The sequence below is a fragment of the Rhopalosiphum padi genome, chromosome 4 (assembly GCF_020882245.1).
Source record: "Rhopalosiphum padi isolate XX-2018 chromosome 4, ASM2088224v1, whole genome shotgun sequence".
NCBI lineage: Eukaryota > Metazoa > Arthropoda > Insecta > Hemiptera > Aphididae > Rhopalosiphum > Rhopalosiphum padi.
The window spans coordinates 8846087-8865299 of NC_083600.1; the positions used below are offsets into that span (position 1 = coordinate 8846087).

General features: G+C 24.7%; 2 protein-coding genes across 3 annotated transcripts; both read right to left on the minus strand.

Moving 5' to 3' along the window:
* Window positions 1–3731: 3731 nt before the first annotated feature.
* LOC132929917 (DNA-directed RNA polymerase, mitochondrial) lies at window positions 3732–14516 on the minus strand. The gene is made up of 23 exons (XM_060995557.1): window positions 14252–14516; window positions 14086–14157; window positions 13105–13474; window positions 12901–13033; window positions 12289–12423; window positions 11272–11433; window positions 11036–11200; window positions 10812–10964; window positions 9796–10061; window positions 9566–9731; window positions 7886–8007; window positions 7603–7818; window positions 7084–7204; window positions 6790–7011; window positions 6564–6725; window positions 6388–6501; window positions 6053–6298; window positions 5819–5978; window positions 5642–5748; window positions 4566–4741; window positions 4294–4465; window positions 4139–4230; window positions 3732–4073 (listed from the first exon to the last, which is right to left on the minus strand). Exons 1-23 carry the CDS (start codon window positions 14358–14360, stop codon window positions 3965–3967), a joined length of 3750 nt encoding a protein of 1249 aa, XP_060851540.1. The 5' UTR covers window positions 14361–14516; the 3' UTR covers window positions 3732–3964.
* Window positions 14517–15802: 1286 nt separating this feature from the next.
* Window positions 15803–19191, minus strand: LOC132928304 (tRNA-splicing endonuclease subunit Sen34). Of its 2 annotated transcripts, none has more exons than XM_060992878.1 (4): window positions 19113–19191; window positions 16374–16616; window positions 16141–16293; window positions 15803–16074 (listed from the first exon to the last, which is right to left on the minus strand). In XM_060992878.1, exons 2-4 carry the CDS (start codon window positions 16585–16587, stop codon window positions 15872–15874), a joined length of 570 nt encoding a protein of 189 aa, XP_060848861.1. In that variant the 5' UTR covers window positions 16588–16616; window positions 19113–19191; the 3' UTR covers window positions 15803–15871. The 2 variants fall into 2 exon arrangements, with proteins under 2 accessions (XP_060848861.1, XP_060848860.1); XM_060992877.1 differs by lacking the exon at window positions 19113–19191 and adding an exon at window positions 17869–18668.
* Window positions 19192–19213: the final 22 nt, after the last annotated feature.

Here is a 19213-nt window from a genome sequence, read left to right on the forward strand (position 1 = left end):
AATAATAATAATTATTAATAAAACAATAAAAACACATATTCACAAGAATCGTATAATACATCAGTGGCGTATAGAGAAATTAATTTCAGGGGGGGGAGTTAAAAAAAATTTCCATTCTTAAATTTCTATTAATTATACAATAAAAATCAATGCCCGTACCAACCACACATTTCAGGCGGGATTGAACACCTACCACCCTATATACTTCACTGTGATACATAATTTTAATAGAATGAGCATTGTCGAGGACTTGATTTAGTATTAGTGAAATTTTCTCTTTGAACAAGATCTAACCATTCTATTTTCCAATAGTCGTCATCAGAAAATCTTGAACACATCATTTTAGGTAAAATATATACAGTGAAACCTCTCTTAACCTACAAAATTTCCAGTTCCGGCATAGACCCGTTGAAAATAATGGATAATGTTCTTCTAAATAGCGGACATCTCTGAATAACGGACGCGGACAGGTTTAGGTACCTAGTCCAAAATGTTTAAATATATCTAAATAACAGACAGCTATCCAATATACGAACTTGTACCTATGTACAATAAAATACCTAAGTACTACTTCTATATTTCTGATAAAGACATTTATCTAAATCGTAATTCAATGAATAAGATAAGATATGAAAAAATAATAAAAACGAAACTATACGAACGATAATGATGTTATGACTTGAAAAGTTAAAACATGTGGAACGGTGGAACAAGAAGATGGTACAGTCCGTACAGACGGTGTAGACGAAGAAAAAATAACGCTCAAAGAAACATTAGCCATTGCAGATAGTGAATAGGTTAAAGACATTTTGTCTCATTAAAAGTGATGCAGTTTAATTGTTATAGTAGTTAGTAGTTACTCAACTCCATTCTAATTTTGAGGAAATTGCAATTTGAATAAAAATAATCTTATTGATTGGAAATTTTCAATGTAATTTATTTTAGTATAGTGTTTATCACTAGGGCCTACAGACTGCAAGTAGTTAGGAGTGTTGGAACTATAAAAATATTCTATTTCCTTATTAGATTTAGATAACAAATTTGACAATAAAAATATCGACCACCTCAATTTTTATTCATAAGCTTGGCGTTAAATGGTTTGCTTCAAAAAGACCGCTGTCGCTTATAGAGACATAGAGTACTAACTTCAATCATACAATTATAATCTTTTTTTTATTTAATTGCTTTTTAGATTCTGAACAGAGTAATGAATCATGAATGTATTGATTTTACAAGTGTTTTTATTTATTTACATATTTTTTTAATACTCTGTACTAAAAAACTTAATATTATTACTACTAAAACTAGTGGGAGGGGGTTGTTAAGGGCGCCAATACTTCTTACGCCAGCCCTAAGTATCAGTATGTCAGTATATACACATAACTTACTTGCGTTCAACAATCAGTTGATGAGTGCCGATTTACAACCGAATCTAGATTTCAAACTTCCAACGCACATTTTATAATAATGTATTTGCGCCGCTAACTATCAAAGTATCAATATAATAATTTTAATCAACATTTTGTATTTTGTGTTTTTATAATTTTACAAAATTAATGGTACAAAATTAATCATAATACCCAACTATAATAAAATTCTCGTAAAAATATATTTAAAAAAAATTAATTCGAACATTTTTAGTAGGTATATACATAATAATAAATAGTTATATATATATTTAGTTATCTATTAATAGAAATTTAAAAAAAGTTATTGTTGCAAAAATAAAATTATATAATATGGTAATCTAATTCTCCACAGATGTGACATTATGCATTGTAATTTATAGATACGCATCACAGATTATAATATGTATATTTATTTACAGACTTACAAAGTTACAAATTACAGTACCTAAATATTTTTATTTATTTTTATCTGAATGAGTAATGACTAATGATGACTAATCGAAACTGCGAAATCGGTTTCTTCATAGTTCATAGTATATACAATGAAATAAAATCATTGTCTATGATTTTAAATTATAACACAAATTACTATATAATATATGAACGAAAATTAATAAATAATGAGAATTACTAATTAAATTAAAAAGCTAGCCTTGGTGATAAAAATGGATCTAGGACAATTGGTCCTCGCGAAAAAACGCCGTAGCGGACAACGGACAATTGATCTCCAATTATACATATAATTACAATAATTATTATAATTTACGAAAGTCTGGAAAATGTTTACCTATCTTAGATTATATAAATAATTCAAAAGTTTATCTTGAAAAATTAATATAAAAACTATTACAAATATATCTGCAATTCGTGTACCGTAGTTGGTACTCAGATGGTTTGACTCATAGTCCTATTAACTATAGTTTGTCTTGTACCAGGGCCGGATTTTACAGGGAATTTGAACGTTTTAAGGGCACTTATCTCGGAATGCAGATGTTTGAAGGACATCTGGATGCCAGAATACTATGAAAAAACTTAAAACATTTTGACCCTCGGTGGCTTGGTTTAGGAAATTTATATAAAAATATATTACTTTCAAAAATATATATTGGTTTATACAGTGGAGTCACGATAACTCGAACCTCGATAATTTGAAAAACTTGACAATTCGAATTTTTTTTTATATCCCTAGAAATATTAATTTATATAAATTCGAGTTAGATATCTTGAAGCTAATTTTTATCTCCCTTCAACTTCTAGTTATCGCGACTCGAGTGTATTTATATAATTTGGGGTTCAAAATTAATACGTCAAGTTGTCACTTTAGTACTTGGCAACCAAGCAACATTGGGCGAACTCTAAATATTTTAGCATGTTAAAATATTTTTTTTAAGATTTAGGGGTGGGTGGGTGCCAATATGAAAGTGACGAACAATAACTATGTATTAGTATTACTAATACTAGTATTTATTATAATTTATAGAAATATATTGTAGGTTATGAGTGTTATGACAATTGGCAGGGAATGGTTGGGTAAATTTTATGTCTCTTATGAGTTATTTTAGGTTTTTTGTTTCGCCACTACAAGGATGAGCAGATATTATTAACCATCAACTACTTACTTATTAATCATATATTATAATTCATTTTTGTAATTGGCCAAGGTGTACTAATGTAACATAAAATGCCAGTTTAATATGCTAGATTGGAGTTCTACTGCACATTTAACAATATTACTTAATAGTTAGTCATTATGGAATACTGGGCCCAGACCCGGATTGAGCCAGAGAAGTATACCGAGAAAATCTTGGTGAGGGCCGGTTATGAGTATTTGATCATAATTTAATTTTTTTATTTCATAATAATAAATTAGTACAACCATTAGTAGAAAATAAAATAAAATATTATTAATTCATACAGTAGATGTAGCTGAAATCAAACATGAGAAATCCTAAAATAGATACTGAACGAGCTGCATACTTCACATATCTATGTTATTTTTTATTTTGAAACAGAATCTCTATATTTTTAATAAGACCATAAAGTTTTTGTCAAATTTTAATAATTTTAAATTATTATATAATTTATAATAGGATTACATCAAATATTAAATTAAATATATTTTTTAAATTAATGTGTGCATTAAACATTATTTTATTTGAATATACTTTAGATAATATATTCAAGTTAATTTAAACATAATATATTAGTGGAACGATTTTTAACTTTTTTTAATAAAAAAAAGCACATAATTATTAAAAAAAACTATTTCTGTGTACACTTATACAAAGCAAAATTGTTTCATTTTTTTCGGCACAATGACAATGAACATTTATAGTTTGTTTTATTTTTTATTCATACATATAAAATGTATTGTTCATTATTACTTGTTTTTTAAAAAAATTTTATGTATTGTGATTATTAATATATTATAAAAAAAATAATGTGGTCTTTAAACAAGAAAAAATAGTAAACTTTCTTTTGAAAAAATACAAATATATTTTTAAGACTAGAAAACAAAATAAACAAAAACTCATATCATAACAAACTAAAACGTTTTAACTGAAAAAATATACAGAGTCTAAAACATTATTAAGTTTAAAATCTCCTTTTTTAGGTAATTGTCGAAAAACATTTAACATATCTTGAGTATCATTTGTAATATCACTGGAAAAAAATAATGTAATAAATAATATTGATATAATTATATTCTAAGCTCTTATTATACTTACTAATTAGGAAGTTCATATTTTTTAATCATAAAATTAGATAAATTTTCTAGAATTGGTTCATTATGTAGTGCTACAAATTGTTCTCGACAAATCTAAAAATATTGTTATATATAAGTAAAAAGTTCATTAAAAATATATGTTTATATCATTATTACTTTTCCCATGATTTCAACAGAATTAGGATGTGTCCAAAAACAATCATGTACAGATACATATGTGATACCTGCTCGTTCACAATGAAGGGATGTTAACATCATATGACTAGAATCTAACGAGTGGATAAAATTTGGAGGAAAGGCATTCTTTTGTTTCATTACATTTGGCCGACTATAAATTAAACATAACATTAAGTTTTAATAGAATTTAAGTGTTAATTGAACTTGTAATATCTACAAAAAATTTTAAGATTGCTTAATTAGATACTAACTCGTACATATCCAATATAAAATGTTCTCCCATTTTAACATTAGATTTCTTAGTATAATCATGGCTTTTATTTCTACGATTATATGGTTGAACTACGGGTAATCCTAATGGTGTTATCCATTCTACACTTTGACCACATGATTGTGATATTACACGGGCACATTCTGTAAACCAATCCTAAATACAAAATAATTTAAATTTAAAAAAAAGTAAATATTCATTGTAAATTTAAATCATAAAATACTTAAATATCTAAATAATGATCTTCTATAATATTATAGTTAACACAGTCATAGGCAGAGCTGTGCCGTGGGGGGGGGGCTAGGGGGCATGGTTTAAAGGGGCGCCAAAAAGATTTAAATGCATCATGATAAATAAAATTGGGGTGGAATATTTTAATTTTCTCCAGGGCGCCAAATCTTAACGGCACGGCTCTAGTCATAGGTGATCAGTTTACATAGGGCAGTCAGGCAACACTTTTTTATCCTTCTCACAAAGTCAACCATATATATGCCTGACTTGTAGTTTAGCTACACTCCTGTACATTAGCAGGTCATCAAACATTTTTCTTAACTTAAATAGACTATAGATTTTAAATGCAGCGATTAATTTATTGATTTTACGACGTGTACCTAATAATTTTTTGCTGTGTCTGAAAACACTGATTTTCTACTTTAATATTGTTTGTAATAGTACATTGAATTTAGTTAGTACTTAAGGTCAAAAGAAAAAATATTCAAAATATTTTTCTTAATAATGTTACTTATTTTAACTACTTAAAATAAAATAAAAGTTTTTTCAAAATATTCACTAATATTACTAGGAAAATATTCTATATAATAAATTGTACTGTTCTATGGACAGTTTTGAACAATATTTTCAAAGGAGCAATATATCAATCTCTTTTATTTTTTTTAAATTACTATTGGGGATGCTAACCCATTATCTAAGCTTCTCAGATTTTAGTCAATGCTGTGATCTTTTACTGTTGGTAGCCCAAAGGCATAGAAAAAAAAAAAAAATACATTTATTTTTATTATTTTTCTATCAAAAGTATTTATAATAATTTAACTTTACTTGTATTTCTTTTGTAGAAGTGAACATTTCTCTTAAGCTTTCAAATGTTTTGGCCACTAAATAAGTAGAAGCCGACCATACTTTATCTTTAGGAAATGAATCAATATCTTTCAAAAAAATATTTAAATATAAATATATTATAAGTATAATATTCATACAAAATATTGTTGAAAATACCTTTTAATTGTTTAGCAATTTGTAAACGAGCACCAAATCTAGTTACACCATAAACTGTTGTCATCACAGTCTGTTTAATTACTTTACGTCTAACAAATCCATCTAAATATTTTGCTATTACAATATCATTTGCAGCGTCTTTTGAACGTTCTCTTTCAACCTAGAAAAATTAATTAATTTAATCTAATCTTAATTTATTATTAATTATGTTATATGTAATATCAAAGTGTTTACCATAGCTGCAACACAACTATACACATCTTGTGGTATATCAGAAGGAGTTAAGTTGACACTTACTGCTCCAGCAAAATCTTTACCTAAAGCTGCATAATGTTGCAAACCATTACATGATCCATCTTGATGAACAGGGAAATGAGAAATAAAGTTTTCTGGATTTTTTGATTGTAGAGCATGAAATATCTCAATACAGCACGCTAAAGTTTGCCAAGGATTCTCAGATTCGGCCCACCACATATTTCCCTAAATAAATTAACAAAAGTAATAAAAATAATAATAAAATTAAAAAATTTTCATTTATTTCAACAAAACAATTATTTTATACTACTCACTCCTAAAGGATTTTGAGCAGAATCTAATATATTTGGAAGTATCTCTTCTGCATATTGAAGTCTCTCTTTAACAGCATTTTTTTTTTTCAGTCCAGTTAAATTAACACAATGTATCTAAAAATAATAATAACTCTTCATTGTTAATAGTTATAAATTAATTAATTTTAAAAACTTACCTTCAACCAGTTAAGACCATTAGACCCAAGTGGTTTTCCTTTAGCAAAACACAATAATGATCTGGCCATATCCGAGCCAAGATGGTTTAAGTGAGGAGGACATGGATATACTCGACCACGAAAATCCATATTATGAGGTAACCAAAATGTTTTACCACAAAACTAAAATTTTTTTCTCAATTAATTATTGTTAAACATAATTTCAAATTAAATTTTAAATATTTACGTGATTTGCTAATGATAGCCGATATAAAGCATCGCACCACAAACTAAACATTTCAGCTTTTTGTCTTTTTAATATGGCTCGCTCTTTATACAACCTAGAACGTTCATCTTTACTCATACTCTGTGATATTGGTTGAGGAGATGGGAAGGCAGATAAAGGCTTTGGTATATCTAATTTTGTAGAACCACCAGAACGAAATACTTGAAGAACTACATCCAAAACCTATTAAAATAATAAATAAATTATTACTTTATCTTATGTTATATAATTATTATCAATTTATAAAGACATTACTGGTTTATTAATAGTCCAGGGTATAGATGCCAACTGATTCAGTGCATCCAAGGCTGGATACAGTTCCTGTTTTGGTGTTTGCTCAAGTCTATGCCATTGTAAAATAGCTTGTTGTGGTAACCTAAACAAACAATAATTTAAAATACTGTCTTACACATTTACAAATAACAATTATAATTCAAAACTATCGAAGTTTTTTGATTTGTCTGTCTCAGATAATTTACAGTTATTTAAATTTCTAGCCAACAACTTTCATTAATTCAATGAAGAAAATTGTAAAGTCACACAAAATGTAATTAATAATATTATTATTATAACGAGTTGTAAATAAAAAATTAATTATAATTAATCTGGTTTAATTCTTTAAATAATACATCAATACTACAATTAAATGTAAAATATATCTATCGTTATTGTATTTATAAAATTCAAAAATTGCATAATATTTATTTATGTTCACAATTAATTTAGAAAAATATAAATCTAAATAATATTCTTCAATTTAATAAACTAGTTTACCTGATTAAATCTGCTTTAGCAGCAATATATCCTCCAGAATTGATTGAAGTCCAAGGAACTGGCGGACTTAACATAGGAATCATAGTAACATCAAATATTAAATCGTTAGGTTCAGATAACTGATAAAGTTTGGACAATACAGGATGTGGTTTAATTTCTTGTTTCACATGTTGACATTGTCCACGAAAAACTGTATAGAATGCTGGTAATAAATGCCTAAAAATTAAATGAATTTATTTAAGGTAATTAAAGCTAAAAATTGCAATAGTAAATTCTAATTTACTCTTCTTCTACATTGTCTTTCATAATGTTAACATCAATTTTTATGTCTTTAATAATAATGTTGTACAAAAATTTTCCAATGCTGTTTAATACAGTAGAAGGCCATTGTTTGTCATCTTGTTCCTAATAACAAACATAATAAAATGAAAAAGCTGTACTAGTATTAATAATTCATTAAAAATGGTTTATACTATCTATCCTAAATTGTTGTGTTAATTTATTCATTATTAGATTCTGAGCAGAGGAATAATATTTTTACTATAAAATGATTTCTTAACTTTTACAACCACAGTAACATTAGAATATAGTTTGTTTAATGATACCAAGATCCCAACCCAACCATAATTTTTCAACTATTAACTGAAAATACATGATAGTTAAGAAAATCGGCAAATTTCAGATGAAATTGGTCATGGTTCATCATAGCTTATTAAAATACATAATGTATTTATGAATTTAAATAATTTAAAAATATCATTCAAACCATTTATATAAAAATATAATGTGTCTCAAAAATACATTTTTTATTTCTTTTTATTCTTTTTATTTTCCATAATTATTTTAGCAAAATAAATAATGACCCAATTGAAAAAAAGCATTTATATATATATATATATATAAACACATATATTACCAGTTTTTAATGGAATATTAAGAGGACGCATGTGCTGTCTGTGTCTTACTGACGTACATAATAACACATTTTCGTTCAGCAGAATACATTTTCTGATGTTAGCTGTAATATTAGAGTAATTTTACCTATTATCTAATTTAAAGGTAAAAATATTATCTAGACCATTGTTTCCCAACTGGTGTTCGGTGAGCCATTTGGGAAAATATAAATTAATTAATAATATTTTTGATTTGAATTATGATTCTAACATAGAATAGCTCCAAAAATTATATGGGGGTTCCACAAAACGTTTAAGATCCTGCAAAGGTTCCGTGAGTAAAAGAAGTTGGGAAACACTGATCTAGACAATGACACATGATTTTATTGATATTATTATTTTAAAGTGAGTTATGAACATTTTTAAGTTGCAATATTTTACATAGCTGTAACTCAATTTAAAATAATAATATCATTAAAAGCATATGTTATTGTCTAGATAATATTCTTACCTTTAAATTTGATAATAGGTAAATTTACTCCAATATTAAAGTTAACATCACAAAATGTATTCTGCTGAACGAAATTTTTTTATGATGTACATTAGTAAGACAGAGACAACACATGCGGGTATGGCGTCCTCTTAAGTAAAAATGTTAAGGTTTTTATTAGAAAATATTAGCATCACATTTGCAACTTTTAAAAACTTAAAAATCTCCCTATTTATCATACTCTACTCTTCAAGAGCATGACTGCATCACATCTAAAATTAAGACGTGGCTACAGTGTTTAGTTTCTGCCAAGCAGCAACTTTTTGTGGTAGAGTAAGACATATTTATTTGGTCAGGGCAGACTTACGTTTTCTGAGTATGCAAACTAAAATATGTACAATTAAAAATATTTTACAAGGTTTTATAATTAATGTTAGATATTTCAGTACTTGTCTACAACCATAACTCTAATTAAATTGAAAATAATATATTACAGTTTACTGTTAGACAGTAGACACTAAAATATAATAATATGATACAACTTATCTATAAATAAAAATTTGATTCAAGCAAAACTTACAATATCTGCTCCTAATGCTTTGTATTTATATATTAATTGTTGCCATTGTTGTCTTGTATTTTGACTATCACTATTTTCACTATTTATATACCATAAACAATAATCACTGTAAACTGCTTTTATTTTTTCCAAAATTTTTGTATTCTTTTTATATTTAATTTGGTACCTGATTTTTGAATAGAAAATATTTATGATATAATTTTGTAATTATACTATATATAATATAATACCTTAATCTAACTTGATTAGCTAAATTTCGATACAGCAAATTTACTGTTGGACTAAATGTTTCAGACCCTTCAGCTAGCTTTCGTACTTCTTGTATAATTATATCAACATATTGTTCTGTATTTAAAACTCTTAAATAAGGATAAATATTTACATTCCGATAAGATTTTAAACAGTTATGCTGAGCACGTATACTTTCTAATTCACGTGCAATAGCATTCCTTATAGTTTCTTTCCATTTTTCTTGCAAGTCTTCTAATTTATTTCTCTATAAGCATAAAAGAACAAGTACATAATTAATACATATACTATTCAAATTTGAATAGAGTACAAGTTGTTGGTAACAACACATTATTTGGAATAATTCAATCTTTATTAAGATTGAATTTAATTAAAATCTTACAAAATGGATTTATAAATAAACATAAATGGCATATCCCTGATTTACACAAACAAAATAAAATTATGAATATAAATATTTGATTTTAGAACTTTTCTACTAATACTAAACCATTTTTTTTTAAATTCTGGCATTTATTTATTATAATAATTTTTTTTTTTTTGAAAGGGTCAAAGGTAGGCAATATTATTTTTATTTTTAAGTAAAAATTGTATATAGTATGATAACAATTGGTAAACAATAGTAGAGAAAATGGTATCACGAAAAAAAAAAAATATAGTTAAAATCGTCAATTATTATGTTGTATCATATAAAAAAAAATGCAAACAATTTATTTTGTAGTGATTCTGATAAACTAATGCTGCATATGGCTTATAATAAAAAATATAGAATTATTTAATTTAATTTACTATAATTTCCCGTTTTCAACATAAGAAAATATACAAGTTAGAAAAAATACAAAATATAAAATGTGAGTAAATATATATATTTAACTTTATTTTTACATTTCTTGAATGTCTTATTAATGATTTTTTAATGATTACATTCAACAATTGCATTTTAATTTTAAATACAACATAAAACTAAATATTAAATATTATTTATTTAAATCCTTACATAATCCAAAACTTTTTGGGATGGTGTAGAGTTATTATTGTCAACAGACTGTACTTTTACAATAGTAGACATTTCTAATTCTAGTTGTTTCCGAGCACATTCAAGAATTTTCTTTTCATCCAAAAGACCTTCAGCTGGGCATTTAAACGTAGACTAAAGATTAAATAATATATATTATATGAACATATATTCAAACAATGATTCAGTTTTAGTGATATTTTTACTTTTTGTGAATTTAAATGATCTAAAAGGGAGCAAGAATAGTAAATATTTTCAATACTGTGATGTGGTTCAAATGAAGGATTTAATAATCGTACAGCTTTTAATACTTGTTCTCGTTGATTTCCGACATAGATACAATTATCAAATAAATTATTAAACGAAAACCCCTATAACAGAAAAATAAATTCATAAAATAATAAAATATATTATTTAAATATATACATTTGTGACGCCTTACATCAGACAAAAATTGTTTAGATAATTCTTGTAATAAATCGAACGAGCCTGGTTCTTTTTTATTAACCAAACACTCAAAGGCAGCTGCATATGCTTGAATATTTGGTTTTGTTTGAGATAATTCTAATAATGACCAAATTTCCTTCAATTTTTCATAGTTTCCCTGAAAATATTAATTAAAAATATAAATTCAATTAAAACATTTTATTACTTTGTGTATCTGAAAAATAGATTAGAAGGGAATGGATATAAGAGAACTCCAGCTCCGCACGAGTTGTCTCTATTTAACTAACATACATAGCCAATTGGCATTCAATATAACCCGTTTTAGTTTTAGTTTTAATATTAAGAGTAAGTTGCTTTGTTGTCAAAATTAAAGTTAAAAACATTATCAATGATTAAGCATTGATATTTTCAATATTTTAATTTTTAAGGTAGACATGACTATTTTCAATTTGTAACATTTTACATAAGGATATCTTACTTAAAAACTAAAAAATGCAACGCTTAATTACAAACAATGTACTTCATTTTAACTTTAATATTAAAGCTCAAAGCACATAATGGGTTCTAGTAAACGCAAATTTGCTATGTTATATGTGTGTAAAATGGAAACAACACATGTTGTGTAGGATTTTATAAATATTAAACTATTATCTGTCTATTAATTAATTAGACTGCTAAATAATTGTTTTCTTCTTTTATATATTTAAAGTATTTAAAAAATGTTTATATTTTCACTAATTGTAGTGTAAAGAAATATAATTTGAACGAGTTTGAAAAAGATATTACCCTCAACAATATATAGGTTACCCTTAAAATAATTATATTACTTATTTGAGTTAAAACAGTTTATATATTTTAATTTAATGCAAATTCAACACAATTTATCAGTTTTTGATGTCAAATATTAATTAATTAAATTTTATAATAATTGATCAAATTTATTAGTATATAATATCATTCTGTTAATATACATTTATGAATATATAGTCATATAGAACACCATTATATTTACCTTGCTTGCAAAACCATGCATTAAACATGTAAAAATCCGAATATCTGTTATTTTTAAAGATACTTTATTAGAAACACTCTTGTAACAATAATGATTCAAAGCAGCTAACCCTCTATTAAGAAATCCACAACATACCTAAAATAATTAAATAAATGAAGAAAAAAAATATAATATGTATATAATATATATGTGTGTATAAGGTATCCCTCCGCAAGGATTTATTCATTGCAATATCTCCTGAAACAATAGAAATATCATAATTATTTTTTCTTTAAAAGACTAACAGACAAGGACTAGAAGTATTTTTAATATTTTTCTATTATAAACGGGTACAAGCCCACAGATTAATGAAAATCAAATGTTGAAACGTCAACATTTTTCAGAAAAATAAACTCTATAAAATTATTTTTTAACTTTTTCTACCAAAACAATAAATTAAAATATGAAATATTTGTAATCTTTGTCTCAGCCTCATAAAAAAAAAAAATTATCATATCTCCATTGTTCTAGAGATATCTCAACAGATAAATCTTCACGGGATACCTGTATATATATTATAAATATTCTTTTCTTACAATATATTGTATATATATATATATATATTCAACTTACACATAAATCTATATATGCTAGAAGTGTTTGATTGAGACTTTTTTCACGGCCTTTAATATTGAGTTGTTTAATAGCTTCTTTTAGCTCAAGTTTATTTTTTGCAGCAATATTTCGATTACGCTCTCTTTTTGATCTTTAAAATATAAAAATGTTTGTTACTTGTGTAAAATACATAATGTTCAAATAATCATAAAGGTTTCTTACAATTTATCTTTACTTTTAGATAGTTCAATGTTATTATAAAAGTCTTGCTCTTCTTTTAAATTATTGGAACCAAATTTATTTTCAATGTCATTCTCTGTCATAGTTATTGTTTGTAAAAAATCAGTATCTTTAAGCAAACTGATTTGATCTTCATTCATTTCATCTATTTCATCTAACAGCTCTTCTTTAATGCTGTGTTTTTTTATGTTAGATATAGTTTTTATGGAAACTTTATCAGAATAATTATTATTTGTTTTTGATGTCTTAGGAAACATAGCCAATGGTTTTTTACAGGCAACCATTTTTTGCACTTGGTTAGGTTTTAAATGTTTTACTTTTACTTTAGATTGACTGGCAACACTACTGGTAACTTAGAACAAAAATACAAATAAAACTGTAAATCAGTATTTAAAAATTTCAAATAAATTATACTATCAAATATTAAATTGGATAACTACTAAACCACAGAAGGTTATAAAATAGATACTTTTAATATGTTGACATTTCAGCAATAAATATAAGCCATATAGCAATTATCTAGGAATTTGTATGACAGAGGTTAAAGTATTGTATAAAACTAAGTTCTAAACACGCACTCAATTATTTTCTCATTCTAGTATCTCAATACAGGAATATTAATTAGTTAATAATTAAAAAAAAACTTATACTTATGAAAATAATAGTTAAAATATAATTTAATTATAATACATTTTTTATTATAATGTCAAATTTTACAGTGACGGAGTGACAGTAAAGAATTTTGGAACCTAACAAAAGATAAAAAAACTAATAATAGGCTAAAAGATATTTATGTACATATAGTGTTTTCTATTTTGATACATTTATTTTAGTTTTTAAACAAATATTATGTTTATAATTTATGGAATTTTAATCAATCTTAAAACCATAGGCATTACAAATTATAAGTTCAGATATAATTATTTATGAAGTTCTAATAAATTAATTTTTATAAATACTAACCTTGTACTACTTCTGAAAATCGTTTTAAATTTCTTTTAAACTGTTTAGTCTTAGTTTTAGTTTGCAGACTTTCTATATAATAAAACAAAAGCATAAGCACAGTAGAAAATTATGTAGTAAATATAATATCAACAAAACCTATTTATAATGATTAAAGATATCTTACCAGGAATATTAGAATATTTCACTGTTTTCAATAAATGAGGCTTGTCAATTAAAACTATTTGAGGAAATCCATTATTTATTTGAGACCGAAACCTAAATAACCTATACATGATTCTAAACACACAATAGAATTATATTACATTCCTACTCATAGAAGTAATTAAGTAATTAAATTATTAATTATATTTAATTTTATATAATAAAATTAAACAACAAAGTTTTCAGTAATAAATAATATTAAATTCTTAAACAAACGAAAACAATCAAATGGTTTTTTAAAAATTTATATTCAGCATGTGTTTTTATCTGATAACAAACTGAGGTTAAGATAGACAACTGATATCAACGTACAGTATGATTAAAGATATATCTATTAAAGGTATATCTTTAATCGTGACGTACAGTCTTAGATCATATACTAGTATACGATCTAAGCGTACATTAATCTACCAACAGTACCAACGACATGAATCTAGTCACTAGTCAGTTCAAGAACTTCTTTACGTGATTTGGCCACAGGATAGATGAAATTAATTTATCTAAATGAATATAATAAAAAAAATTAAAAAATAATATTATTTTTTATTATAATTTAAATAAATCTAAACAATTTCATCTATTCTGTGATTTGGCGTAGAGAATGATTTTTACTTTTTTAGGCTTGCTTAAAACATCAAACTTTTCAAAGCTTTGAAAGCTTTAAACAAGATTATCTGATATTTAATATTTATTCAATTTTAAAATATTGAGAATACATAAGCATGATTTTTTGTATAACAGTATAAATGTTGACAAAAATCATCAAAATTTGAAAATTTGAAAATTAGTTAAAATTTATTGAAAAATAATACGAGGTTTCTAATAACTAATAAGTAGTTCTTATTCTAAACTTAGAATTTAAAAAATAAATAACATTTTTATACACACATTTTAAATTCAAATTTAGTTATTTTGTCTTAATTACATAATATTATTCACACCCATGGAGACTTGAAAATTTTACTTATATACAACTATAATTTGCTATACACTGACAATTTAAAAATATTTAGATTGCCTAATTTGTTTACAGAGGACTTATTCATACCATTCAATAGTAAATCAGTGGTAATCGGTATTGACTACTTAACTCATGTTGATAACAATGATATATTATGTAATGAATATATACTATTATTATTATTAAATGTAATATTTTCAGCAAAAATTAATTTAACCTGCTATAGTGCTATATTAATGGTAAAATAAATAACTAATAGCATTTTTTTGTCTCTGGTACAACGATTTACATATTATATATTCATTATAGTGATTTACTTAATAATAAGGTGTACTCGTCACCTACTATGCATCAGACCGAGTGACTATTTTTTTTTTTTATTAATAATACCATTTCTATATTTTATCCATTCTGAGTTTAGCGATGTTATTTTTTCAGTATGTGTGTTTTTAACAGGATAAGTAGTTGAAAAATGCTATAACTCACATTAATTATACTACAAAAAAATAAAAGTTTTAAAATATTCTAAGATGTTGAATAAAATACAAAAACTTAAATATTATAATTATTATACATTTTTATTCCATGTACATTATACACATTATTTTATTTATAAATATACTAAAAAGTGTAATTAATTTTATTATTATTCTGAGATTTATCATCTAAATGATAAATTAAATACTTTATAGAGTTTCCATCATCTTTGGCTAACACCATTCTTTTATTAGTAATTGAACTAACTCTACTGCGCGAAACCATTATTTGTTTGTCCAAATCTCTACAGTTAACTATATATTTAGCATGATACGCCAAAGGATCACCTAAAATAAAATAAAATAAAATAAAATAAAATTTGTTTTAAAAATATTACAGTTTGTTTATCTAACCTTCATACACTAAAAAGTCACCTCCAAACTTCATACCACAAGTTAAATAAAAGCCTTTTGACCACAGATCCTTAAAAACTTTATATCTGATCCTTTCCAAATTGTTAATGAATTCAGGTAATGGAACTTCAATTATGTTTGAACATATTTCATCTATAAAAAATTTAGTAATTATATATTATAATTACTGGAGGACAAATAAAAGATAAATAATATATTTAGAGTAATCTAACCAAGATGTATTATGATATTAGGTAATGTATCAGATGGATTGATTTTAGCTGTTTCTTTAACATGTAAAGATGTAAACGATGGATACTTGACGGTTCGGCATATACAGTTTTCAACCAATAATCGAACTTCTTCATTCAATAAAAGGCAAGGAAGGCCATTCTGATCTTCTTGACGTGGTGTAGAAGGTAAAGTTCCAATCAAACTTCCCAACATGCGATGGGTTGTCCGTAAAATGTACCAATCTATAAAATAAATACTTATATCAATTATTAATAAAAAATACATATAAGATAAGTATGTAATAATTAGAGTCAGGATTTAAATGTACTTAAAAATCTTAAAATATGCATTTGATATTATTTATTTATAATTATACGAACCAAAACCAGACAAAAACAAAAATAGAACGAGGGAATAACTCTAAAGTGTTATAGACTGTAGGAGAATTAATTTTATACTTAGAAGTTTTATTAAAAAGTTCAAGCTAGCTGCTTTTTTTATCATGTATTTAAATGGATTCTAGATCAATTGCTATATGTTGATTTTTATGGATAATTGATAATTTCCGTCAGAATATAAACAATTCTCACACATAATTTATTTGACATAGCTTTATGGTAATTTTTTTTAACTTAATTCCATTGAGATAAACTTTTGAGAAATCATGTATTCATTATCTTAAGTATTAAGATATGTTTATTTTAGATCTTACAAATAACTTTTTCCATTTTTTTTTAACTAAAAAAGCATAATTAATTATATAATATACAAAATTAATATACAGTCAAGTTGTGATAACTCGAACCTCAATAACCCAAAATACTTGACAACTCGGATTTTTTTTTATTTCCCTAGAAATATAAATTTGAGTTAAATATCTCGAAGCAAATTTTTATCTTCTTTCAACATAGAGTTATTGTGAATATACAATTTATTCAATTTTTATGTTAAATATTAATATGTGAATGTTCAAATTTGTTTTAAGATTGTTAAAAAAATAAAAAAATAAATTATAAGAAATCCAAATATATTTTAAAAATATCATTAATATGTAATTAATCTAATTATATAATACTGACACATTAAGTTAGAATATAAAAGAAATATGCTTTAGAAATATTTTGTCCAACAAAGGTGTGCCAATTGACTAAGAACTATTTAAATTCATACTAATCTAATTATAACAAAATATTTTTTGATACAAATCTAGATTTTTTAAGTTAAAAAATAACTAATAAATTTGATTTAATTATTAATTAATATTAATTTATTTATTATTATTATTTAATATGGATAGTTTATAGATTTTTGTTAACATCCATATCTTTAAAAAAAAAGACATACCAACTATTTTTGATATAATATGTTCATTGTTAAACAAATAACACAAAAATAATTGACTAAAATTAAAACTAACATTGCACTATCGTGCTACTCAATCTAAATTATTACAAATTAGAAATCTTAAATTTATAAATAATTAAACTTTCTTACCATCTGCATTCCAAATAAACCCTTTGTTATTAATTATGTGAATATCAATCATATTATTGCTTGTTTTACTTTCCTCATTAACTTTAGAAAACATAAATTAATAAATATTCACATGGCTTAATTACATTTAAGCAATGACTATTCATAAAAAAATTCAAGTTAATTATTATAATTAATAAAAATTTTATCTTGATATTGAATAAGTATAATTAAACGATATTGTTTTAACAAAAAGTTAAAATATTCTGTAAATTATAGGTATTACATATATAATAAAATAATTACATATATCTATAAATTATTTTTAAAATTGTTACTTGTTGATTATAATTTAAATTTAAAAATTAACCCAAAATTGTTTAACAGAAACCAGTATGAAAATATCTATAACTATGATAGAAACATAACCATCTATATTTGACATAAGAAATAAAAATAAAAATAAATTAAAAATTGTAATGATTGTAAATTATAAGCAGTTGACTAGACAAAACAATAACAAATAATACAACTATACAACATATTATTAAATCTTATTAGTTCTTGATTCATGATTATCAGTGTTATCTATTTTGTGATTTAATATTTTTAACAGGTGCCAGGTTTTGTGGTTTTTGATGCTAAACAATAATATGGAAAATTCATCAGACTTGTTAATAGTAATTTGTTTTACGTTTTTAATGTTTTTATAGATTGCTGACAATATATTTCTATCAATTTTAAAACCAGTTCTTTTCCCAGTCATCAGTCTTCAGATCTTGGTTAGGTAAAGATATCTTTAATCGCGGTAATAACTAATAAGGTATAATAGTTATTTATTATCAGACACTGGTTATGTAGAGCCATCGAGATAGATAACTATCTTAAATCGTGATCATAGCACAGAACAATATCATAGACCTTAATACAGTTATACAGATCAGAATTTCAACAGTTATAAGGTCTATAATTTTAATAGAAACAAATCATTATTGTACCTACTCATGCATTTAAAACATCGACAATAGACATAATAGAATTATTAATTTGTCATTTTAAAATGTATATGAACTAAGGTTCAAATACATATTTAATATTACTGAATGTTTGGGATAGAAGTATTCTACAGATCAAAAAAAAAAAATTCCCAGTTGTGACTACTACTTCTATAAATTGCAATTAATCCACTAATACTTTGTAATTTCACTCACAGATTACTCAACTAATATTTTACCAGTAAAATAAAAAATAAATATTATATTTACCAATTCCTTATCATTTTTGGCTAAATTTAGGGGAAGAACTGATCCATCACATAAAACATATGAGATAAGTAAAGGTATATATCTATGAGTAAAGAGAAGTA

Excerpts from the sequence above, each read along its gene's own strand:
- LOC132929917 (XM_060995557.1), bottom strand. The coding sequence starts at position 14,360 with ATGTATAGGTTATTTAGGTTTCGGTCTCAAATAAATAATGGATTTCCT. Across the intron at positions 5,979-6,052 it reads ATAGTTGTGTTGCAGCTATG|GTTGAAAGAGAACGTTCAAA; the intron begins GTAAACACTTTG and ends TAATTTTTCTAG. Across the intron at positions 4,074-4,138 it reads AAATATGAACTTCCTAATTA|TGATATTACAAATGATACTC; the intron begins GTAAGTATAATA and ends ATTTTTTTCCAG.
- LOC132928304 (XM_060992877.1), bottom strand. The coding sequence starts at position 17,962 with ATGTTTTCTAAAGTTAATGAGGAAAGTAAAACAAGCAATAATATGATT. Across the intron at positions 16,294-16,373 it reads TAATATCATAATACATCTTG|ATGAAATATGTTCAAACATA; the intron begins GTTAGATTACTC and ends AATTTTTTATAG. Across the intron at positions 16,075-16,140 it reads TGACTTTTTAGTGTATGAAG|GTGATCCTTTGGCGTATCAT; the intron begins GTTAGATAAACA and ends ATTTTATTTTAG.